We start from the raw sequence: 27,997 nt of genomic DNA, 5'->3' as shown, positions 1-27,997 counted from the left end.
TCGGCAGTAGTTCAAAGCAAATTATTTTTGCTTAAAACCATAATTTCTAGTAAGATTTTTAACAATGAAAACAGTACTGAAAGACAATAATCATAATTATACGCTCAAGCAAATATTTAGTGTATTTTTTTACACAAAATTTTATAAATATTTTTCTCCATAGAAAGCAGCAAAAACTAGGTAAAGATAGAAACTGACATACCCTGGTACTATACCAACACTGCTCAAATAGTAGATATAAGCTATTAATTTTTATATATTTTGTTTTAGATTGATAATTTTATTATTTGATTAATATATATATTTTTTTCTATTTAATTTCAGTTGTGGAAACATGTGACAAATGTAGCCAAAGATTTCATTGATCGGTTACTCGTGTTAGAGCCACAAGAGAGGATGACATCCAGTCAGGCACTTGCACACACGTGGCTTAGGACTCGTGGTGGCCACTCGAGTAATCGCAATGTCCAGCACACCAACAGCTCAAACAGCACACAATCAAGCAAAAGTAGTAGCAAATCAAATCGGTCAGGACGTTCATTACGGTCAGAGCACCGGCATGTCCACCCGGAAGAAATCGATGAACTTCACAGAGACCCTGAGATACTAGCAGATATTGCTTCAATGGGCTATTAACAATGGGGGGGTCCGTCAATTCATAATTCTCTGGTGATGGGGCTTTTTATTCAAAAATCAAAAAGGGGGGAAAAAACGAGATTTATATAGAGATTACAGATTTACAAAGAAAAAATATGGTTAAAGGGAAGACTGTGCCCCTTTGTTCATCTGACTCTCAAAGGGGCAACAAATTAATTTAAAAAGAAAAAACGGAGGATCAAAAGAAGTGTCCTTTTTTTTTATCACTAATTTTTTTTTCTGTCATATGGTCGATGATGAGTTTAAAATGAGGCACCATTATTGTTGTTTCAGGGATAAGTATTTCATACATTTATACATTGATGCATGGATCGATCGGATTCAAATCATACCACTGAGAATGATAAAATAAAAACATTGTAAAAATCATGCCAATAATAATAATGTTCGTTTGAATAAATCCTAAATTTGTATTGTAGACAAATTCTTTCCTCTTCCTTCTCCTTCCTTACTTTCTTTCCTCCTCCTTCACTTTCTTTCTAGAATCTTTTTTGTTCTTAATAACATATTTATTATTTGAAAAAGGAAGGTTACATCAAGTTAAAAATTATTTCCATTTTTTTTTTTTTTTTTTTTTTTTTTTAATTTATATTTTGCTGTTGATAATTTGCTAGTCCATTTTGGGTCCAGGTGTCTGACTGCTGAGGGGGTGGATTAAGGTGATTTTTTTTTTTTTTGTGAGCAATGGTTTCCTTAAACCGTTGTCTTCTCATTTTCTGTAAAACATTTTCTTTTATTATATGTAAGAACATTGTAAGAGGCTATCTGGTATTGCAGGCTTGACATTCTAAACTTACAAAAATAGGAAATGATTCTTAGTTTATTTACATAAATAGACTATGGAAAAATTTCAGTTTATTTTAGCAGATTTTGATAATTTTATCACTAGCAACGAAACGAAAAAAGTACAAATAATAAGGTGAATATTTTTTATGGCTGATACTAAATTGATAATTTATAAAGAAACTATCTTTATATAAATTAAATAATTTTGTACATATTCTTGGTGTCTAGGTGAGAAGATGTTTAAAATTCAATAAATTGAAAACTAGTAAAATTATGATTAATTGAAAAATAAAATGGTGGCATTTATGTTGTATTATTTTTCATTGTTGGAAAATGTTTTATAGAAAAAATGTAGGAAAATTGTCCCCATCTTTGATCTTTCTCTATGTGATCCTGTTTATTTTTATGTTAATTAATTATAGAAAATACATTTTATATTATTTTCTGTTTACAAATAAAGATTATTTATGGAGAACATATATTTGAGATAAAACTATCTTATTTTTACCAAAGATAAATTTTATTGCCAGAGACAAATCTTATTTTTGCCATGCAAATCAAAACAATTGTAAGTTCTCCATTGATAAACAATGTTTCTTTGTAAAATCTTTAAATTTAATTTCTAAAATCTAGATAAATAAAATATTTTTACTTTAGAGAGAACAGTCAAAAAGATTTTAGTTTGTAAGCGGATTGCAAGAATTAGTTTGATTCTTTGGATTAAAACATTTCAAGTTCATAAAATGTGGTTATGATTTTATTATTTAAATAAATTATATCATTTTCTGTTTGAAAATATTTGTTATTTACTATAAATGAGGTCATGCACTTATTTAACACTTAATTTCTTCTTAATTTCTTAAAGCCTTTTTAATAAAAAATAGGATGAATTTTTTCGTAAAGAAGAAAAGAAAACAAGTGTTTTAGTCAAAAAGTGAATATTTGTTGAAATTTTTAAATCTCAAATCAACATTTTTTTTCTGTTTTCAATTTTGATAATTTTTTAAGTCATATTTTTAGAAAAATGAAGTCATTTTTTTTTTCATGGTGATGAGATTAATAAATAAATTGAAAATGATAGAATCAAATTGTAATCAGTTTTTGTACACAGAAATTTTGGATACTTTTATTGAAATTTATTTATACTGTCTTTTTGAAAAGATTTCTATCAAACAATCAGATTTTATCCACTTTAGCATCAATTATGTTTTAAATATATATATATATATATATATAAAACTTTTAAATATATATATATATATATATATATAAAACTTGATGTTCACATTCGATTCTAACTAGCTTCAAATTTATACAAACATGTGAAATAGAAATACATTTAAGATGATCAGATTTGCCATTAAACTACAGTAAACTTTTCAGATAAGCCCCTTTCAGATTATTGTTTTTAAGCTCTTTCTGAAATGATATTGAGTACTTTGTACATGCAAGATGTGCTATCTTAGATATGATCTGTTCCAACTCCAAGAGGTTGACTTTTCGTGACTTATGTCCATAGTATACACACACACACACACACACACACACACACACATATATAAATATATACACACACACATATATATAAATATATATACATAATAAATTTGGCTTAACACTTTGCTACAATTTCATGAATCATTCAATAATAATTCATTTATAAATTGTAGAACATTTTCATACATTCCGATACAATCTGGCACATATAAAGGGCTTGACTTCCTTTTAGATAGTTTTACAACAATATTAAATAAAATTATTAAGTTAAGCCAAATTTGCGTTTCTTATTGCTAACAATTTGGAAATAAAATGTAGATGGTTTTATCTATTAGTATTTTACAAATAAGAAATATCAGAAAAATGTATTTTTATTATCAGAAATACAATTAACAATTTGATTATACTTGGACATTTTTTAAATAAAAAGATAAGGTGAAATAAATGGCATTTGTGTCATAGTGATAGAATGTGGTAATGTTCAGACAAAATTAACCTTAATGTGTATCAATGGTAACTATATATATATATATATATATATATATATATATATATATATATATATAGCTATCCCTAGGCAGATTGTTTTGCTGTATCACAGTTTTTCAATATGTGAAATTTTAATGATTATATTAAGCATAATCAGCAGCTGAGAGTGCTCTATTATTTTAAGAAAATATATATATATATATATATGGTTATTCTTTTTATCTAACAAAACCATTGATTTGCTACTTTTCCCCTTACTTCTACATAGTGCTTGTACACCTTCCCACATGCAATCTCTCAGCCTTTTATTTTAATTGACTGAACAATCAGTTTGAAATGACATTAAAATAGTTTTCACACTAATCAAAAACCGCTTTATTCAATTACTATTAATCTGGCAGCATTAAATTTGTAGGTTTCAGTAGTGAAAATGTATTTATCTTCAAGTAAGCACCAATTTTTTTTTTTAGGATTTTTGATGAAAAAAATTTTTTATGAAACTAATTTTAAAATCTGATCCAAATTTAAGCATTTGAAAACTTTTTATGTCAGCTGATATAACATAACCTAATCAATAATACCTTTATTTTTTTTTTTCAATTTCTCTAAATATTTAATCCATAGTCATTTGAAAGCATTATTTCTGTCAATAAAGAATAAAATACTTCATTTATTAATCAAACCTTTTATGATTCAGCAGTGTTCCCGTATTAAAAATATGTTCCTTAATAACAGTCTATATGATATTAGTGTAAATATTTTCAAGATGTATACTCTAGCAGACAAAGATAATTCATTTCTATTCTGTGGGATAAAATGTTCATGAAAGTTTACTATGAAAACCCAAAACATACAATTTTTAATGAAATCAAAAAAACAAAATTAAGTGTGAATTTCTTGTAAGTTTCGTTTTTATTTTTATTCTCAATGGATTTCGCTTTGTTGCATCTTAATCCAAAGAAAAAATTTTTCTTCCTAATTCTTGAAGATTTAGATAATTCTGTGTCATAATTCAATCAACCAGTATTATCTAAAAATGAGAAAAAATATTAAAAAAAAAAAACTCATGTTTATATTTAAATTGCACACAATTGGTGGAGGATGGTGGTGGAAATAAGACATTTTGGGCTTCAATTTTTAATAGAATATGAGTATGTTAGGCTCAGAAAATTAACATTGACAAATGAGAATTTATATCCAAGGACTAATCTGTAAGATATTTATAAATCATGAAATAACATTTCAGATATTTATAAATCATGAAATAACATTTCAGATATTTATAAATCATGAAATAACATTTCAAATATATTTATAAATCATGAAATAACATTTCAAATATATTTATAACTCCCCCAACAACAACAGAATTTATATAAAATGCATTAGAATTAAAGTCTTAATCCACATAGTTTTAATATATGAAAATGATGTGTAAGAGTTTTTATACTGTTTAAAAAAATTCTTACAATCGTTTAAATACATTAAAATGAGTGCATTCTGCCATTTTCTTTGGTTTACAAATTCTTGGATACTAAATATTCTGTACTACGAACATTAAAAAAAAACTTACAAATAATTTTCGGCACATAAAAAATGTGTGAATTCAGTAAATAATTTCATTTTAATGCTATTTATATAAATTATATTTTTTGCGGGGGGGGGGGGTCATGAGTTCTTGAATGTAAACTGTTCTGTACTTTTAATAGTTTAAAAAAACAATATGAAAATTTGTTCATTATGAATTTATCATATTTTTTCATTAAAATTATTTAAAAAATGTTTTTGAAATATGAGATCAAATAAAGAAGTGTTTTCTCTTCTCAATTCAAAGGAATAAAACTTATTTCTGTTTTTATTTTGTTTCCTTTGCTTGTCTGACCTTGATGTTAAATTAGGAGATAAAAATATCAAAATGGCAGATTTTTTTTTTTTTAAACATTGCAAACAAAACAGCAGTTCAGATTGAATAATCTCTGATTAAAGAAGAAAATAAAGTAGACTGGGGTTAAAATAGAATAAAGTGTTTTCTTTAAATCACACAGGTCTGTTGAGCTAAAGGGGCAAGGGAATCTGTTGTAAAGTTTGGCTGAATAAAATACTGATAGGGGGAAATTAAAAACTTAGAAGTCAAAAAATAAATAAGTTGAAAAGGGAAGTGTGTGTGTGTGTGTGTGTGTATATATATATATATATATATATATATATATATGTGTGTGTGTGACTGATTCTGTGAAAGTTGCCTTACAGCAAATTTGTATTCAGCAAAGATGGAAGCAAAAGATAAACAGGAAGTTGAATCATGTGACCTAAACTTCCTGTTAAGTCAGCAAAACCCCTTTTTCACCAATGGTGCACTTATATAAATCTTGATTTTGTTGTTGGTATTAACCCTTATCTGTTTGGAATGGGTTAATCCAATTTCTATCTTAAAAAAAAACTAAAAAAAAGAAAAAAGAAATTGGTTTTTCTGTCCAATCTTTTTTCTTTAATTTCTAAAACCAATTGCAAAAGAAATGAGTACTTTCCAAATGCATGCTTGAATATTATTTACAGTGAAATCGATTTCGACATTACTCCCAAACAACTTAATAAAATAATGATTCATGTCATGTTTTTTAGTAAACTTAAAGTATACTTAACATTTTGGTAATATTCAATCAAAAGTCAACATAGTCATCTGTATTTGTCCACTGGGTCAACAAAATTATATTGAGAACAGATAATATATATATTGATTTCAGGGTACTTACTAGATTCTGGATTTGTTATATATATTTCCAAAGCAGTAGTAACAAGAGTTATCTACCCCTAGATTAATTTATTGACAAAACAGACAATATAAACCATCATGTTGACGTGTTTGAACATTACCAAAAATATGGTAAACAGCGAAGATTTGTTTAAAAAAATGTATTTTTTAACAAACAAAATTACATGAGCCATGGTTTTAGTAAAAATTATTTGGAAAAAAACTGAAAATCTATTTCACTGTAAATAAGTGACTATGTATTAGGAAATTACCAACCAATGTGGATTAAGATGCAAGAAGCAAAAAAAATTTTTCATTTTAAAACTAATGAAGAGAATAGATGAAAAAAAACATTGAAAAGTAAATGGTTGAAAAATTAGAAACTCGTTTTTGCTTGTATTTATTTGCTTCCCCACCAAAGCAAATTAGGCACAAGGCCGTTTTTAATGTGGGGTAAAAACCAAATAGGCAAAAAGGGGGCACTCTGGTTACCAAAAATAATAATTGTCCCGGTATAGAGGGTTTCCCCTCCATTGACTGGTACCAATTACCTTAAGTGCAGCATCTGCAGAATAGATACTACACTTTGATCCCGGCCCGAAGGCCAAGAACAACAACAAAAAAAGGCAAGCCTCTTTTCTATTTATTTCTCGTTTTTGCTGTTTAGATTAAAAAATAAATTCTTTTTAATTAAGAATAAAGAAGTTTTTTTATAGTGTCTTCATAGGAAATTTGGAGGATTATCTATTTTGTGTTCTGTATACTATGAAATGAGTTTATTAAAATGATTAAATTTCTTAGAAATTTAAAATTAAGTCAATTGCTGCTGTTATATAAGGTTTTGAGATTGAGGCACTACATCAACAAGGGAAGCAACTTCATTCTGATGAATCAAATAGTTTAACAATAAAATAATTTTTCATGAAGATGCAGGAAATTAATTGTCAGATCTTCATTGCTAGCCCTTGACCCATTAAAAATAGATAACATAAGTAACCAAACAAAAAAAACAGTGTTTTTACACCATCATGAAAAATTAACTAACACTGAATACAAAATATATATATATATATGCCTTATTAGTTTTTTAATCGTCCAATTTTAGGCTGATTGAAAGAACTAACAATTTATTTTGGGGGAAACAATTTGTCCAAATGCTTGAAACTTTTATATTTACAATTTTAAGTTTTAGGTTGGAGCGAAATGACTAACAATTTGTATTCAGTGTCAGTCAAATAATTTTATGATTTTACGAGTGTTGAATGTTAAAAGAAATGATTTAAGTGAATAATTTTTTGTTTTTTAGAAGACAAGAAAGACTGAGTAGTGGCAATAAAAATTTTCAAAGAAATAAAGATTTTTAAATTTTACAACATTATATAATAAAAATTTCACAGAAATAAATTCTTGATCTATTTGTTAAAATAATTTGAAGACAAAAATCAACATTAACTGAATAGAACTTATGCAGGCCAAAGTGGATGTTAAAGATTTGTTATATAGCGTGTGTGTATATATATATATATATATATATATGTATATATATATATATATATATATATATATATATATATATATATGGCAAGTAAGCTACAGGGAAACGTCCGTGTGGTTACTTACATACTACTACTAAGCTCTTCTTGCAACATTGAAAAAATATGTATACATAATATTTTGTGTTATAAGTGTATATACATGAAATTAGTAATGTGTGTGTGTGTATATATATATATATATATATATATATATATATATATATATTATGTATATTTATACAGTTCTGGTTGAAGACCACATAGTTTTCACATTTTGTCATTTTAATTACTTTCTTGACACATCGAGTAAGCTTTGGCATTTCAGGTGGTAATTGGTGTAGTATGGCTCTGAGAGTTCTTTTTTTCAGTCATCTCAAATGTTTGCAATTATTATCAGGATTTTTTTTTTTCTTAAAAAAAAAGAAAGCAGAAACAAAACAAAAAAAACTCTCAGCACTTCACTTCAGATGGACAATAAAAGAATTCTCAAAGCCATATTACACCAATTATCACCAGAGAGCTGAAAACTTGCCCACTGTGTTGAGAAAGTAATTAAGAAAATTACAAAAACATGAAAATTACATGATATTAATAACGACTTGCTGTGTAAATATACATGTATATATATATATTTGTGTGCATGTATATAATGTGTGTGCAAAATTTGATTTGGTGATAGGTCAGATAAAATTGTCCACTTTATTGCTAACAAAATGGATTAATTCTGTGCAGCAAAACTGATACAAAAAAATGGAAAACACAATTTTCTCTTATTTTCTGGTTTCAGTCTTAAAATAAGACAGATTTATTAGGTCTGTCATCTGATAAAAAACAAAGGATCTCATGTTCTCTCACAATTTTTGTTTTTAAATCTGAACTATTTTTAAGAAAAATTAAATTAATTTTAAGAAAAAAGATAATCAAAAATTGATGTTGGTATTTAAGTAGCCTTTCTTTTTTGTCTTTCCCATAAAAATAGAGTTTTTAATAAAATATAGTGTTCTATAGAGACACTTCGCATCTCGTTATATGTTCCCCATGAAGTATATATATATATATATATACTGCTGCTGCTCTTTTAAAGATTGAACCGATTTGGCTGAGAAATAAATGTGCTAGGAAGTCCAAAGTTATCTCCTCCTTAATGAAAAAAACCCAAGAGACAAACACAATTTTTCGTTCTACTTGTTGTGGAGGAAAAAGAATTCATTACTGGAACAATAATAAAAAAAAAGAAGCCAAAAACAAAGAAAAAACTCTGGTTGTCTATGAAATGATACATTGAATAAATATTTTCCTTCAAAAACAATGAAATTACAAACATTTTGGATAGTGTTCTTAAAGAAAAGAAAGAAAAAAAACAGACATTCTACTACAAAAAATCATCTTGTCTTTATTTATGTAAACATATTTTTGTAGATAGACTGTTTCCTCTTTTGTCATACCTTCACAATTTTAATTCTTTTTTTTTTCTTTTTTTTTTTTACAGCTTTATTTCAGTATGTTTTTTTTTCTTTCTGTTGAACACTGGCCAGATTTGAACCCCAAACACCAATTATCCAGCTGTCCATTTTAATATGGTGGGTGGGGGTCTGTCTTTACTTCCATTCTTTATTCGTCAAACCAGCCTGTCATGTAGAATTAATATCTGTACAAATCAAAAGCCACCATCGAATATTTGAATAAAAATGAAAGAAAAAAAAAATGAAATTAAATTTTATGCCATTGTTAAATATGGAGGAGAAAGGATGTGATTTTATTTTTTAATTATTTTTATTGATATTTATGTACGATGGTGGAAGTCAATTTGTTTTCACACTTGTCTTCAAAAACTGGTAAGTAAAATAATTCTGGTTCTGTGAACTTATCTTTGAATTAATGTTCTTTCATGGCCAAGAGATTTTTTTCCCAAATACTAATGAATCACCACTTATCAAGATCCAAAGGCCCCTCGAGGATAAGAGTTAATTGGAGAATCCTATGAGAGGATTGAAAATGATGGAAAGGGCAGAATTTGATTAATTTAAAGTATTTGTTGAACTTGAAGACGTCTTGTAGTCAGCTGGGAAGTAATTTGATGGTATTGTATTCCATAGATAGAGAGTAGCAGAATGTGTACTCACATTGAAAGTGGAACCAGAGACTTTAGCTGTAGTGAGCATCTACCATAAAAATGGCAAAAAGTGGAGAAAAGGATTCTAGGGAAGAGATCATCAAGAAAAGGCTACTATAAGTGACTTAATTACTGATGTGATCTACTCAACATGTGTTTGACTCTTCTACACATAGCGGAGTTCATCAGGAGTTAGGGTTCAGCACTTTCTGGAGGGGTAGAATGATCCCACCATTTTTCCAACAATCTCCCCAACAAATGTGATGTCATACTTATATTTCAGGTCGAGAGCAAAAATCAATCATAGAAACTTATCAAGGGGAGAGCGATTCATTTCAACTGAGGCAAAACGAGAATCAAAGCATTGATGGTCAAATCAGTAAATCTTCTTTATTGACTGATAGACATTGCAGTTGCCACAAATATTACGTTTAAGCAAAAACATCTTTTTTTATTCAGATGTTTCTCTGTAAATGAAATGAAAGTTTGCTTTTTGAGGTGACAGATCTTGTACTAGATGAAACCACTCTATCACCAACATCTTTTTATTTTACCCATATTCACCCTAAACAAGACATACTGAGACATAAAGACTATTGTGAATTATGAAGTTCCTATAAATCTGGGGAGTTGTGTAGCTAGATGCTTGTTCACATTACATTGTTTTCAAGCTAGGGTGAAAGAAAAGAGTTCCAAAGACGAGAAGTTATTAGAGTAAAAAAATCTTCCAGCATTTGAAAACCTTTACAGTGAGGGGGTGGGATTTTGCTACTTGCCAGGTTTTTAAAATGAGGGAGCACAAGTGCATCAAGTTTCTCAGAACACATTCTGTTGAAGTACTTGTAAAACAAGCACAGGGATGTAACATTGTGGTGATGGGACAGGGGATGGCACTTGATAGACTATGTGACCCCTATTGGGTTAGTGATTCTTTTTTTTTTTTTTTTTTTTTTTTTTTTTTTACCCTGTCCAAAAGGAAGAGACTAGTGGCTGATACACTAGGCCAGATAATAATACTTCATGCATGGGTGAATAGTAGTTTTGTAGAGATATAGGTTACTGTCAGGTGTGAGAATTTTTTTTTTTTTTAGCCCAATAGAGAGTCCACATTCTTTGCCGCAGACTTGGTAGTATCTTCTATGTAGTTATTCCAAATCATGTTAGCTGTGAATGTTAGGCCAAGCAATTTGAAGGTTGAACTCTTGGAATGGATTTGATCAGCCATGGCAATTAGGAGTTGGTCTTTGTACGATTCCTTCCTCTGTCAGTTACTGTGCCGGCGTTGTCCACAATTTCTGATGGTGATTGGTCAGTGAATTCTGATGGTTCTCAAGATACAGACCTGGATAAATGTCACAGTTCTCTATGTTTCTGTTCTGTAGAACAGACTCTGCAATAGGTATTAGCCGATTCTTATTCTTGCAAAAATTTCTGTCTTCCAATTTGTTATTTTGATTCATTGTTCTGTTTTTGTCAATCAGCAAGTCACTCCCATATGCATCACTCTATGATTCTCTTCTCCTCATCAAATGAAATTACATCTCATCATCAATCCAGCTGTTATAGTTGAATTGTAATTCTGAATGACTGAAGCTTAAATTCCAAATATCATAATTGTATTCTTCGTTTGTTAAAAAATCCTTAGTTGCAAACTTTAGCAATTTCTTTGAAAAATATAGATTAACTTCAATAAAATATAGAGATAACTTATAAAAGAAAGAGAATCTGTTCTAAAAAAACAAATTGACTTCCACCATTGTGTGTGCATGATTACAGGTTAAATGTTTTTGTTTTATTTTGGAGAGATTTATTTTAGTTTGAATAATAATCCAATTTCATTTAACAAATATTGGAATGAAGCCAAAACTACAGACATATTCATGTCCTCACTTCCTTGTTAACTTGGTCGATTTGCAAAGGCAAAATTGCTCTTTAGAAGTGTTGCTAAAAGTATTTAATTCAAAATTCCATATAGATTCCCTAGTTTGGCAGAAATATTCCTGTGTTCAACAAGATTCACCAAAAGAAGGTCAAAGGGTACAAGGCCAAAACGTTGTGTGATGCACATCCAAGAATGAAAAAAGTAGGCCGAATAATACAGATAGTACTAATTATTAATATTCATCTCAATAATTCTTAAAAATAATTTAATTTTGTCTTTTTCCTAATGATTAGTCTCGTTTCAATGATTTCAAGTAGTGAATAGGAATTGCCAAACGATAACAAGTAGGGGAAACTATCTAGTGATGTAATAAAGTCAACCATTTTATAAGCTAAACGATTTTATTGTTCTTTTAATTTATCATTCTTTGATTTTATCATTTAAGAATTCTCTTTAGTGGTTTAATAATTGATCATATTTTCTAATCACAATTAATCAAATAATCTCTTTGCATCTTCTATTACAGAGCAATAGATACAAATGGCCAACATATGTGTGAGGTGTGAAAAAAATAAAATTTTATTTTAATGGAAAAAGCAATAACTCATTTTTATTTATATCAGAACGAGATTTAACAGGGTTTTTTTTTTATAGCTAGATAAGTATTTCATTAAAAAAACATTCTCTCTTAAAAATGTATTGTTTAGTTGTGGCCTTAAAACGTAAAAAAAAGATTGTATAAATTTTTGTTTGTTATTTAACAGAATTCTCTACTGAACTGATTTCCTCAAGATTTGTTGAAAAGGTGACACAGGAAATCTGTTAAATATTAGGTAAGGTTGTTTATGCAAAAGTGTTTAAAATATTTATCTTTTATTTTTTTTTAATTTTTTTTTTGCAAAAGTGAAATCGTAAGTCTCATTTTATTTATCCCCCCTTGCATGATGGTTTTTAATTAAAAACTGAATAAACATTTCGTTTTATTCAGTAACTGGCAGGGGGCGCCTGACCTTGCTAGTCATAAAATACGCTTCATATATTTTAATTCATGCAGACTTCGTATTTATTATTACTGAGCCAATTCTTTATTGAATATATCTAATATATAGTACTGATTTTCAAAGTAAAAAAAAACAAAAAAAACTTTGGTGCCATCGGATAGAACTGAAACCAAAACATTTAGCACTCCAGCAGCATTCCTTCATTTAGTGCTCAACTCATGGCTGTTACCATTTGAGCTAACCTGACAGATAGCGAAGAAAATTAAACTGCTTTTAGAAATGTTGGCAAGTTGAAATAAACATTTTACATTTCAACTTGCTGACTTCTGTACATGTTATTCATCCATCCAAACACAGATTTTATTCATTACTAACTGCCTGGTGTTAGTATGTCTCCCTCCCCTGCGTGCAAAAAGTACTTCTGTTGGTGGTGGTGTTGTTGTTATGGCCCAACCAGCAACCTCCTCACATTTAGAACGGCTTTCAAAATGGACACCACCATGTTAAGAAAGGCTTTTGGAATAAACTCCCCCTTTTGTGAGTGAGGGAGGGGTTGGTCATTTTATGTATTTTTGACAGAAATATATTTCACAGCAAATTAATTTGGTTTGTGATGTATTTGCATTTACAAATAATTAAAAGTATCTAAATTACACTCGGGTATCATTCAAATATACATAAACGCAAACTACAATTGTATTTTGGTTTGTGACCTACGGTGGGTTTATAAATAGAAGCAAAACATTTAATATTAGTTATTCGCCTTGCGAGCAAAAAAAAGTAAAAAAATTAAGCAACCTCCTATGGAAAAGTGCAAATAGCATCCAGTACCGTGTCAAGCAAACAAAAAAGTTACCGGTAGTCCCAAGGTGCAAACGCGGAATGCTAAGTGGAAAAGGAGGCAAAGAAAAAATAAACACTTTTAGCGAATTGGCCACGATAAATTGTCACTTTGATTGGCTTCGAATTAACCCTTGTAACATGTGAATGAGATAGTGACCTAAATAAAAGTGTAACACGGCTTATCTCTCTCTCTCTCTCTCTCTCTCTAGTTTAAACATAATAAATTTGTATGTGCCATCTGGTGTTGTAAACCTACGGTATTTTGGTCCAGAGGGGGAAAACTGCGCCTCTTTTATTATATATAGAGATAAACCATCCTTGGTGTATGATTATTTTCTATTAATTTCAGTGTTATGTAACCAATAGTTTAAGAGTTTAGCGGTTAAATATTTACAGATATACACATGGCTGAAAAACTGCCTCTGTGGTACCAATTTACAAGAATTCTGGCAAAAGAACTGACCCATTAAATTATCACTCCATTACTCTCTTCCCTCTTTTCGCCAAAATATTTGAGTCCATAATTAATCAAGCTCTAGTCCACCATCTTACTGTTGCTAAACTTCTGTCCGACCGTCAATATGGATTTAGGCAAGCCCATTCTAACTAATCTCTGAATGTATATACCATACACTGGATAAAGCAGGGGAGGGGAGGGCAGTAGCCCTAGATATATCTAAGGTTTTTGACAAGGTATGGCATGATGGTCTTAGGAAAATCAGGTCCTATAGTATTACTGGACAAATACTTAATATAAGTAAATTCTGCTTAAGAGAAGAATCCAGGTTGTCCTTGATGGTCGTACGTCTGAACAATATGATATAAGTGTGAGTGTACCTCAGGAGTCGATCCTTGGACCTTTATTATTTATATATTCCTGATATTCATAAACGACCTCTCTGATAAAATAATCTCTGAGATGGGTATATTTGCTGACGACACCACGCCCTATAACAGGCACGAGGAGAAAACAAATGAACACATATCCAAGGCAATGTTGGAAATCCTAGAGGAAGACTTCCAATTTGTAGTGGAATGAAGTCCAAAATGGATGGTAACGTTCAATGCTGCCAAGACTAAGCTCATTTCCTTAAATAATTACAGAAACCTTCTCAACCACCAATAGTTATGGCTAAAGATACATTACCTGAAGGTACTTTGTTCAAACTCCTCGGCTTAACATTCACAAGGAACATGAATTGGAACAGATACATCAAGAGCATTGCCAAGGCTGCTGCAAAGAAGGTTGGCTCTCTCTACTGTGCTAGAAAGTTACTTATGTCTGAAAGTATCCTGTACCGCTACAAAGCCACCATTCGCCCATGTATGGAGTATTGTTGTCATATTTGGGCTGGTGCATCTGCTACTAATCTACCTCCTAGACAGGGTTCAAAAAAAGTTGTCAACCTGATAGGTCCTGAACTGTCATCTACACTTCAGCCTCTGTCCCATCGACGAAATGTTGCATCTCTTTGCCTGTTTTACAAGTATTTTAATGGTGGATGCTCTGATGAACTACAAGCCCTTTCACCCCTGACAAACCCATCAAGCAGCAAAGTCCCATCCCCTACACAGTAGAGATCTTTAAATGTAAGAAAGCCTTCTCCTCCAATAGTTTCTTCTACATAACTACGAGACTTTGGAATTCCCTTCCAGTTTCCTACTTCTCCAACTGTACTGACATGCAAAAGTTAAAGTGTAATGTGAACCGGCATCTTGCTGCTCAACTCCCTACATAGTATCCCTTCAACTTATGTCCCTGATAGTAGCCCTATACATCAAGTGGTACTGTGCCTTGGTTGGAGTGAAAATGTAATTTAAAAAAAAAATTAATGAATTCTAAAATAAAATCTAAAAAAAATCTATATTATATTTTTTAGTCTGTTTATCTTCCTGTCATTAATTGTTTTCTCAAATCTACTGGTCCGATCTGGCTAAAATTTTATATGGACCTTTATGATATAGTACATCGAACTAAGTATTATGGTATTCATTCAATGCATAGTTAGGGATTAGTCACCACAGTACCACATTTACTTTAGAAGTGAAATAGCATGGAAGACCAAACTAAACTCTCGAGAGTAGATTTCAAAAAGATCATCTTCGCCATCAAAATATACGAACTAGCAAACTCATCTCTAAAATCTTTTTTCTACAACATAAGATCGAGTGAGATTTTGAAAAGCCAATACACTAGATGACATATATTCTGGCCTACAAAAATGCCTGAGCATCCAATTGACATTCCTTATAAGGGCACCTCGATAATACAAACCTTCTTGGAGAGAAAAGGAAAGCCTGGGATGGTGGGCATGTTAGGACTGAAGAGAACAATACCTGATTATGACAGCTACAAAAATTTTGATTGTCAATGACTTATCTGACTTATCTGACTTATGGCTCATCTTCTTTAAAATCATAAAGTGTATATATATATATATGTGTGTGCGTGTGTGTATATATATATATATATATATATATATATATATATATATATATGTTGAAAATTAAATACACTTTTAAAAAATATAAAAATATTATTGTATTTGCCTGGATCAAAATTCTACCTTTCAATTGCAAGTATCCAAATGTAAAATAATTCTTTATCTTTTGGAAAAGAAAATACGATCACTTTTGGTTAGTTTTATTTTTTTTTCCTGAAACAATACAAGCACAAGTCATTTTTTGAGAATCGAAACAGAAAATGACCTTCGTAATTGTTGTTTATCTTATAATGCCATATTCTGTGATGTCAGCAGAAAAATGAAACTCAATGAAAACACATTCTCTTTACAATGGAGACGATAATAGCCAACACTATACAAAAGCAAATATTTGATATGCACAGCTGCTACAATCAAAGAAAACCTTTGAAAACCTACAAAAGAGTATCCATCACCTTTTCTGGACCTTTCTTTTGTAGTTTAATATCAACAATGTGTCATTGTCTACTGCCAAATGAAGGAGGTGCTATTTATAACTAAAGAAACTGCACTTATCTTGACTTTTTTTTTTTTTTTTTTGAAGTGGAAGTTTTCTTTACTCCTTTTCGTATGGATGATGAACCTCACTTACCTAGAACAAACAATTCAACTGCAGCATTTACGCATGTCTGATCTGACAAAACATGTTGCATTTTTATGTGAGTGCATGGCATACTAATTTGCACACAAAAACATATGTGAACATTCTCAGGATCAAAAGGATTTCAAATGTTAATATCTCCCAGGTGGAGTTTATGAAGAAGTAGAGGAATATCCGTCCTAGGACAGGTAAAATTAATTCCCCGGACAGAAAAGTTTTACACCACTATTATACCCCACATTTACCAAGATGAAAATTAAGATATAATGATACTGGACCTCATGTTTGAATTCCTTATTCCAATTTTTATTAGAATCCATTACATTATTGATTTTACAAAATGTCTAAAATTAAAGGTTTAAGCTTAAGGGGACGTAAGAAGAAATTGAAATTCATTAAACCTTGCTTTTTTATGAATCAAATTTAATGAAAATTTGAAATATCCAAATTTTCACATGAGTTTGTGCTCATATAATGCCTCTAAACTTTCTTTCAAATATTCAAAAGAAACTGAAATTAAAAAAAAAAAAAATCATTGATGTCTAATACCTATTGTTAAATTTCACAAAAATCAAAAGTACCTAAATCTTCATAAAAGCCTTCTATCTCCTTTTTACTTCCTTTGCATAAATTAAATTAAACTAAATATAGCCCACATTATGACACCTTACATCTACAGTGTTCCAAAATTCATAATGATCGGTTAATTAGTTTAGGAATAAATCCTTTATATACAAATATATAAATATATACATATATCTAACATTTTAACTATATAGAAATTTGAGAATCTATATTATAAGTAAGCATTAGTTTGTCTGTCTGCCTCAGTCTTTCAAAATTTATATTTTCTGTTTTTGTTCCTATTTACTTGCCTCCTCACGAGGTCAGTTAGACACAAAGTCGGTTTTATATGTGGGGAAAATCCAGCTCCCCAAAAGGGGCCACTCTAGATAGGAACAAAAATTAAAATTGCCTCAATCTAGAAGGATTTCTCCCCCCCCCCCTGATCGAGGTCAGAAAAGGTAAAGTGTAGTATCAAAACAGATATACTTTGTTCCTAGCCAAAAGGTCAGGAACGTTTGTGGAACAACACTAGTAGGCATTAATGTGGTAGTTATGTCCCTTGTATAACTTGGAAGTGGAGAAGAGTTATTGCCCTTGGTTTTTATTGATTTTTCCTGTAATGGCATTTCATTAATAAAGCATGTGATGAATCGGCTCTTGTCTTATTCGTTCATTATCACAACCATCTTATCCAATAACCCTCATAACATAACATGGTGTCAGAATTAGGATTATAAGGATACACTTATATAAAAAATGAAACAAATTGGAATAATGAATGAGCCGTGATATTTGTTTTTCTCCAATGATTAAAAAAAAAAAAAAAACCCCGAACATGTGCATATAGCCGTTAAACATGAATTAAGATAATTATCTTTACACTAAAACAATAAGATTTAGCATGATAACTTCATCTAAGTTCCTCCATTGACAATAGATTGGCCCAGTACAAACCTTGCCAAATAAATGGACAAATTTATTCGGCAAGTCAAGCTCTGTTTTGAAGGTCCAATGTAGAACATCAGCTACAACATTAAGCTTAGACATCTTTTGTTATGGGCTAGTGTCAAAGGGACAAGGAATAAGTGACACATATATTTTTCAGCAGGAAGAAGAACCATTAAAGCATACATTAGATGTGAACCCAAATTTGCGAATCCAAGGTTGAATTTTCATGTGACAAGACACAAATTGTTGCAGTGCAAACAAAATTCAAATGAATCTGCACGCGCATTCTTGAAACGGCTTTACCAAATAGCTAAATGGTATGAATGTGACCGAATGGTTAAAGACATCCTTATAGTTGATCTCTTCATATTCAGCATTTATCTAAAGTCAATGCAGAAATCCTTAAAGAAGGTAATGATCTGACAATAACAAAAGCGCTAAGCATACTCGAGACAGGAAGTGACTTGCAACCAAGTCGAAGCTATATGTGCCCTAGTAGATGAGAGCAGTACGTATGCAATTCAGGCTAAGAATAATAACCGGCCAACACAGTGTGGATATTGTGGCAAAGGACATCCTCGAGTGCCAAGCAAAAGGAGAAACATGCATAATATGCAACAATAAGGGAAATTTTGCTAATGTTTGCTGCTCCAAGATGGGAGATAAAAAAGCAGAAGAATGATACAGTCACAATGGCATAAAAACAGAAACCACATCGCAACACAAAATAAAAGTAATACTAGTGGTTTGAGTGAAGATATATATTTCCACACTGTTCAGCAGTTATCATCAACTACTACCAAGTTAAAAATTGGCAACCGACAAATGCAGATAGATGTCAATGTAAAGATCAATACAGATGCAATCTTTTACTCAAGGAAATATATAAAAAGTTAATAAGGTTAATTGCTTTTGGCAGAACAACAATTGATCAACAAGGAATCTGTCGTCTGGGAGTAAAAGATTCCACAACAGATTTATTGGTGCAACATTCCATGTTGTAAAATCAAAAGATCCAATATTGATATCACGGAAGTTAGGATTAATGACCCTAAACTTAGCTGTAAAATCAGTCGCTACAGCTACCAAAAGTCATCAGGTACAAACGGTGACCAAGCATCTCAGTAGAATACAAAACCAGGTCCAATGTTAAGATCAAGTTGTAAAGTAAATTTTAATGAAAGAAAGAAAATCATTCAGGAATATGTGGACCTAGAAATACCACCAGTTCTACACACCCCTCAAAGAATCCCAATAGCTTTAAAAGAGAAGTTAAAAATGAAATTAGACTCCTTAGTAGGCCAAAGCATAATATCTACTGTGATAGAACCAACACCATTGGTGAATTTATTTGTTTGTGTAACCAAAATCAATGGTTCGATCAGACTATGCCTAGACCCTCATGACTTAAACAAAGCAATGTGCAGGCCATATAATGTCACTCTGATATTTGAGGACGTCGCTCAATGATACAAGATGGTTCACAACAGTTGACATCAAATTGGTATGCTGGCACTTAAAACTGGACGAGAATTCAATAAGACTTACAACATTTATAACATTGCATAGTAGATACATGTTCAACGGGTTTCTCATGAGAGTAAAAAGCATCCAAGATAAATTTCAGTAAGCCATGAAAAAGAATTTTGGTGGCCTTAAAAATGTCCTTTCTGTATGTAATGACATAATCGTATATAGTTTCAAATAAGATAGTTGTGATAATGAACTAATAAAACAAGAGCTGATTCATCATACTTTATAAATGAAACGTCATTATAGGAAAAACAATCAAAACTAAGGACAATAACTTATATTCTATGATGGTGTTTCATAAATAAAGCATGTGATGATTCAGCTCTTGTCTTATTAGTGCATTATCGCATTTATCTTTTGCAATAATCCCCATAACATAACAGCATGAAAGGGTTAAAGACCTGATTTAACCCTGCAAAACAAACAGTAATCTAAGTATATGCATCAAATAAAGGCCTTCAGAAAAAACAAAACAGTATTTGCATTGATATCTTGGAGGAAGATAAAACAATAGTATGTAATTATTGAACTTGAAGTTTTAACAGTTGTTTCAGAACGTCAAGCCACTGCAGAGCAACCTAAGAAGCCTGATTGCAATTCTGCATTATATATACATAAGCATGACATGACCATTGTATATCAACTAGGCAAGAGAATGAGATTAGTGAATGAATTTTTAAGACTATCCTTAAAAAAATAAAGAAACAATCGATGAACTTTGTTCAATTCTCAGCAGAAAAATGAGCACAGCTATATCAGGCAATAAATGCTGATTCAATACTGTGTATACAAACTGAGGAATATGGTTCTGTGAAGCTGGTTAAGCAAATTCAGGAAAGTTGGCAGAAATGGATTTAGCTGCCCATCGGTAATGGGATTTTGATCAAAGGCAATTGAATTATAATACCATACCAATAAGTCCATGCAGCAAAATTTGTTATGGTTGTCAAGGGATCAAGGAATGCAGGCTAAGAGTAAAAAGCTGAATGTTCTGGGATAATGTCAATAAAGATTGGACAATTCAACTATGTGATATATGCTAAGAACACTAAAAATGCTAATTGCAGAATCTTTGATGTCATGAGATCCTAGTGAGACCATGGTAGATCGTAACAATTGACTTATATCCGGTTTTATGTTGCTGCTATTACTTATTAGTCTAGTCTAAGTAACTAAAGATTAAATTAGTTGTTTTTATTTTATTTTTTGTTGTTTTTATATTTTGTTTTTGTTTTAAGTGACTACTTAGCCCAAAAGCCACTCATGGATAAGGATCAACTGAAAGATGAGGAATGCTAAGAGACTACTAACATTGATCAATAGTATAACTTTTATTTGATTACTTATGGAACAGTTTTTGTGAGTCAATTAAATGATTTCATTCCAACCAGGAGGTAAAAAATACAATGAAACATATATTTTGGGGAATAAAAAAATTCTCACAGACAGTGATTATCAATAACAGCCCAGTTTTTTAAATATTTCATGAAAGAATGGAAATTTGAGCACCGCACAGCATCAGTGAACATCACTAGAATCAAATGACAGGGTTTACAGTCTTGCAGAGTGTTGTGTACAAGCAATAAAATCTGCCAAACCTGCAACAAATGACATCGTGTTATGTTTTTGAACTAATCAATATTGGAATCTGGAAAAATATTAGCTTAATTTCCAATTCCAAAAACGATTCTTTTAATATACTTTCTTTTTTATTTAAAACTTAATTTTCCATTGCTCATACTAAAAATAAAATGAGAGATATTTATTGTTTAAACTACCAGTAAAACTAAAATTTATATATGATAATAACGAATTTAGATAAATATTGCACAAAAAAGAAAATGACACAATAAAAATGACACAGATAAAAAAAAGCATCAGTGAATAAATAGAAAAATATGGCACAAGTGAAAAATATAGATGAAAATCATACAATGAGTTATCAAATATTTTCAATCAATTACAATGGAAAAGATTAGAGAAAAATAAATATATCTATTTGTGTAATGCACGCCCCCTTCCACTTCCCATGCATGCACAAATGTACTTTTACATTTGCAAAAATAAATGCACACATTGTATATAATTTTATATTTTATTTATTTTTTTTTACTCATGTTCACCCCTTACAAAGTACATCGCCACTTAGATGTAAGGGGCTACTATTTGGGGCCACATCTAGGAAAGATTAACAAGATATTTCTTTATGTTACATTTAAACTTCTGCATATCAGTACAGCCAGGAAAGCAGGCATCAGGAAGGGAATTCCAAAGTCTAGCTGTTTGAGGGAAGAAACTGTTAGAATAGAAAGCTTTCTGGCATTTAGGGACAACAACAGTGAAGATCATATTGCTAGGCGGGTTTGTCGGGATATGTACGCCGAGGGGGTACAAGTGAAACGAGTTCATCAGAACACATTCCATTAAAATATTTGTAAAACAGGCACAGTGATGCAACATTGCGGCGATGAGACAGGGGCTGGAGCTTAGTTGATAAAGTGGGACCGATTAGATTGACAACTTTTTTTTGGACTTTATCTAATAGGGAGAAACTAATGGTAGATGCACCAGCCCAGATGTGGCAACAATACTGTTGTGGGGTACAAATCACCCCTATTTCAGAACTAAGTGGAATCAACCAGTCCTATGAATACCACTGGTTTCAGAGACTAATTGGAGACATTCATACCATGTTTAACCGCATGCTACGAACATGTTCCTCTCATACCGCTTTTTTGGCTCCTGTATCCTTTGTGATAAATGCATATTATGTTTTATACACTTTACACTACTTGTGGTTTCTTTCATTTGTGACCCCTAGCACGGGTCTACAACAAATACTCCATGCATGGGCGAATGATAGCCTTGTAAAGGTACAGGATATTCTCAGGCGTGAATAGTCTTCTAGCTCGATAGAGGGAACCTACCTTCTTTGCAGCAGCCTTTGCAATGTCCTCTATGTATTTGTTCCAGTTCATATTGCCCGCAAATGTTAGGCCGAGGAGTTTGAAGGTAGAATTCTTAGGTAGGGTGCTATTTGTCATGGATATAGGGGGTTGGAGAGACGTCTTGTAATTATTAAAGGAGAGCAGCTTAGTTTTACTAGCATTAAACGTTACCATCCAATTAACTATCCATATATATTTTGTTTATAGAGCGCTATCTTTATGCTGCATGTATGTATCCAAATTATATCATCTAGAGTCTGTTTTGTGTATGCACATGCATATACATATGAGTTATCTAGTGGATTATGATATGTATGTGAATGTATATACATGCCAATTCATATATATGTAATGTTCTCTTTTCTTGTAAGTGTCATGTTCATTGAGTGAGTGACTGAGTGTGTGCACTGTTTACACTTATATAATTTTAGATATAGATATTGTTCATCATACAGGACACAAAGTAACGAAGGACAGTTTTAACAGGACAAATAAAAACTTTTCTGTGGGGGCACATCAGACGAAAGGGAAACATACCTTCTTCCACTGGTTGGAATCAATTAATATGCAAGAGATTACATGTAAATACAAAAGAAAGTAGAATCATGTAACTGCTACGCATGCATTAACGTTTCAAAATACAACCTCTTATTTTATTTATTTTAACTCAAAAAGTTGAAGAGCCATGAAGACGAGAATGGTACCATTAAAATGAGCAACCTTTTTTACTCCAGAATTTATTTTTCTGCATAGTCACTACAATTCTCAATGCACTTTTGCCAGGAATTCAATAGCGCATTATATCCATTGTGTCACAGTGCAGTTGGTACAAATAATACACTGATGAATTACTTAACATTTCTACCTGATCATGGCTGACGGAATCAGAGAAAAATACATCCAAGAATGAAATAATTTCGAAATTCCATACATATTCTCGAGTTTGACTTAAAGATTCCTGAGTTATATCACATACACCTAAAGAAGGTTGGAGGTTACATCGGCTGCAACGTTGTGAGAATAATATCTAAGCTAAAAACAATAATCTGAATAATCCTGGTTAATACAAATTATCAATGTTCATTCAAAATATTCTGAAATATAATTGCCTTATTTTAAACAAAATCATTATTGTCAAAGTAAATTGTATAGATTGTTGAAGAAAACAGAATCTCTATGAGGTTCGACTAGTCTATTATAAATACGCAGCATTTATATGTTGGTATGTTGTTTTTGCGTCAAATGTTGGAATGTTTTTTCTTTATTTTTAATTAATTAAATCTCTGTCATCTTAGCCCTAATAAAAGTTTTTCATCTGAGATGAGATGACATTCTTTATGGCCGTGATTTCACTCTTCATGATAGAAGACGAGTGTGTGCCGCTGATAACAACGTTCGCTGATTTGATTGATAACAAGGAAGCATTCTTGTGCTAATAATGATCCAATGAAAAAGCAGGATACAAAAAAAAAAAAAAATAGCGAAGTCTTCGAAACTTGTAATTTTTCATCTTCTCTATATTAATGACTCTAGAATTATCTACAAAAATCCCATAGAATTATCATTATATCAGGGCGAAGTGGGGGGGGGGACAAGTGCCAAATATTTATTTTCTTATCCATTTTGTCATTTTACTTTCCATATTATTTCTTTTTACTCCTTTTCTTTTTTGCTACCTCTTCTCATTGGATTATGTCCAGACATTTTTGATGGTCTGCTCCGCTTATCACAGATATTTTGAATCTATTAAGCATTACAATCACAACGTCATCAGAAGAGAGACATAACTTTTTATTAAAGAGTTCAGTTGTTTGGGTGGCAACTTCAGTAGTTCTGAATCCTTATAATAACAAACAAATAGGTTTTTTATTTGAATATTTAACTTAATACATACAAAACTGTTGAGAGAGAGAGAGAGAGAGAGAGAGAGAGAGAGAGAGAGAGAGAGAGAGAGAGAGAGAGAGAGAGAGAGAGAGATGTTGGGGTCATTGCATTGATATAAATTCTTCAACACTTGTTTATTCAAATAGTTTCCTCAGCAAAACAAATAGTCTGGAAAAAGTTATGAAAAACAGGAATACAAAAGATGTTGAATCAAGAGACATGCATGCAATATAGAAATTAGATTGAGTTCAGGTCTTTTATAGCAACTTTCGTCAACGTCATGACAAGAGGCAAGAAAAGAATGTGAGATCTTGTGAACACAATGCTCAAACTATGTTTATGTATTGTGAAGAAAAGGTTTGGGCACAAAAGTATTCTGGCTCAACAATGCATTAATCGCTCCACTAGTCAGATATTATTTATGCGAGCATAAAAGAAAATAGATTGTAATTATGTAACTCCAAAACCTCCAGTCTGTAGTGGAATGTGCCAGTTTAATGGTTAGTCACATTTAATACTACTAAGACAAAACTCCTTTATTTTAACAATTATTTAGAAACTTTTTCAATCACTGATTGTCATGGTCCATAGCACCCTTCCTGAGGGTCTAACATTTGAACTCCTCAGATTAATATTCTCAAGCAACACGAAGTGAAATAAATACATAGAAGATGCTACCAAGTCTGCTGAAAAGAAGGTAGGCTTCTTCTTTCAGGCTAGAAAACTGATCATGTCTGTTAGTATTCTATATCTTTATAAAGCCATCATTCGCCTGTGCATTGGATTATTGTTGCCACATTTGGATTGGTGTATTAACCACTAATCTCTCCTTATTAGGCAGAATGAAAAAAAAAACATTCATTACTTTGATGTTTGAATGAATCTAACTTTTGATACCACATGAACATAATTTTCAGGGCTTCTCAAATTATTTAAATTATGTAATTTTAGAAATGAGAAAAATTATTATAAACAAATGAATAACTTTGTTAAAACTTTCTGAAAGAAGGCTATGGTGAAGTTGAAAACAACATCAATTGATGACCTGGGTGTGCCAGGTTCAAATCCAGTAAGTTCCATAGTACTACTTTCACTTAGGGATGTAAGCACCCGTATCGGTAAACAGCAACAGAAGGAAGCCGATCAAAAAAGTCGTGCCGTTCTTATTCATGCATATTTACTTTTTTCTCATTGTTTTTATGATTAATTTTTCTCATTTTTTTCAAGTAAATTATTTGAAAGTTTGATTTTTCTCATTACAAAGCTTTATCATTTACACAATTAGAGAAGACCTCAAAATAATCTTCTTGAAACAGCAAAAATAGATTTACAAAACAATTGTGAAAATAGGTTCATTAAAATCACAAACTTCGAAATAGTGTTCTATGCTGCTCAAGAAGCAAACATGCTTAACACGTAATCTCGGCGGCAATGATAACAAAACTAGAGAGTGTGGCATCCATTTGTAAGATTCTGCTGGGGGATAACTACTATGCAATGTAATACAATGGAGTATGTAAATATTGACACTAGACCTATTCTGGACCATGTTGCAGTCTCTGGTGGGGCCTCTCGATGCCATTCTAGTGGGTAATTGTTACGGCTTTACCTTTTCATGTGCTACAAAAAAAAAAATATATATTTTCCTGTCTTTTTCTCTCTTACTTTCCCTCTCTGTACTGCTCTAACCAAGTATGCCGACCTGTTCTACAAATCCCAAAACCTCAACATGAATTATCTCCAGAAAAAAAACTCGAATATCTGACTACAACTTGGATGTCTTCAAGTCCAACGTTAACAAATTCCTAATGAACCGCCCCTTTAAGTAAACACCTCATCAAATCTCCACACTATCGTACTGTACTTGCAATAACCCTTATCCCTGAGTGGCTTCCGGGCCTTGATAAGTGTTGACCACCGTGTAAAAAAAAAAAAGAAAAAAAAAGACCATTTGTAAATAATTGAATATCCAGTGTAGCAGCAAGTCCTAGGAACATATACCACAAAGTATTGGTGGAAATCTACTAGGGTTATGAAATCCCTACAGAAGCTCCACATTCGTAGAAAATGGAACTGTTCAATGTAACATAATGATATAGGCAAGATGGAGAAAGTGATTGAAGTCATTGTCCCTAATGATGCTGTCTTAAACAGAGCTGAGAGTTAGAAGATAATGAAATACCAAGGTCTTTCGTACAACATGTAAAGAAACAGGAATTCTAAAAAAATTTCCATGAATCAAGTAATGAATTGAACTCATGAAAGAGAATTTCAAAAACTATTTGGCGAATATACCCGGTGATCTAAGTGCAATCGATATTCAAATAATTGTGTTTAAAGGGACAGTTATAATCCTAAAATATCTTTCAGTTTGAGTCTCTGAAATAAAGGATGAATGTCTGGCTTTCAATAGGATGCCCCATTCCCAGCAAAAGCAGAAAGATAAGAGAATTGAAAAAAAATGGAGAAAGTAAAATTCAAAAATTCAAATAAGTAAATTACTTATCAATATGTAACTAAAATTTCAAAAATTCATGAAAAAATAAGTTTTTTTTTTTTATGGCAGTAAAATTGTAATAGGATATGAAGAGGTCCTAGTCAATTGTTTGTCCTACTAAACTACATGGTTTTAGTGTAAATTTTGTTGCATGTTCTTTCGTCGTCATTAAATTAATAAAAGGAAAGATTAATGGTGAGCTACTGATGCAATCCAAGAGGAAACAAAGTTTCAGAAATTGCTAAGTTAGAAAAATAAATCCTGCTTAGGATGGGCAAAATAAGCCAACATTATAGGTTATCATCCGAGTAAACTCAGTCCACATGACAGCTATATTTTCAACTCTTCTCTATGAAGTGGCAACACGGAATATATAAAAAAGTACTCAAGTGGCAGAATCTTTTATGCATTTGTAGTAAATTGTTATTTCACAAACAGATTCGCTGCATGTGTTCAAGGGGAAATAACTCAATTGAAATTATTTTAAGTTTTAAAACAGACGTTAGATCTAAAAGAATACCAGTTAACCTACGCAAATAGACGGTGGAATGTTCATTGCTGCTTCATCCCAAAGTCATGTAAATTCTATGGGGACAAATTTTTGTCTTTTCCTGCATGTGTACAGTAAACAGGATGGGAGTGTTGCAATTTTGATTATAAATACAATACATGGAAAAATCAAGTCACTTTAGTGAGAAACTCCTTCAAGAGATTATTTACCAGGAAATACGCACACTGAAGATTCGCACCAATGGATAAATACCTATAAAGGGATTTCTATTCACGCAAGTAGCAATTAATAACTTTTCTTTAAATTTTTCGCTTTTATCCAGACACATGAATTTATACGTAGCCGGCTACATCAAAACATTTCTAAGCTTGTTCTAATAAAAAATATATAATGGATTTTAATTCCATGTTGATGAACATAAGCCTTCCTAATTTTGTAAAGAATTACCAGGTAAAAGAAAAAAAAACTAC

At 31.3% G+C, this 27,997-nt stretch overlaps 1 protein-coding gene across 1 annotated transcript in view; it reads left to right on the top strand.

Annotated features, from left to right (window-relative positions):
• Positions 1-17,859, top strand: part of LOC145252687 (serine/threonine-protein kinase H1 homolog) — a 198,965-nt gene extending 181,106 nt beyond the window's left edge. The window contains exon 2 of the mRNA XM_080112508.1: positions 325-17,859. Coding sequence (XP_079968634.1) covers positions 325-636 — 312 coding nt within the window. The 3' untranslated portion in view covers positions 637-17,859. The remainder of the gene's footprint in view (positions 1-324) is intronic.
• Positions 17,860-27,997: the final 10,138 nt, after the last annotated feature.

The sequence above is a fragment of the Euprymna scolopes genome, chromosome 29 (assembly GCF_053919585.1).
Source record: "Euprymna scolopes isolate OS-2025 chromosome 29, ASM5391958v1, whole genome shotgun sequence".
Classification (NCBI taxonomy): domain Eukaryota; kingdom Metazoa; phylum Mollusca; class Cephalopoda; order Sepiida; family Sepiolidae; genus Euprymna; species Euprymna scolopes.
This window is presented reverse-complemented; position numbering and strand designations above follow the sequence as displayed.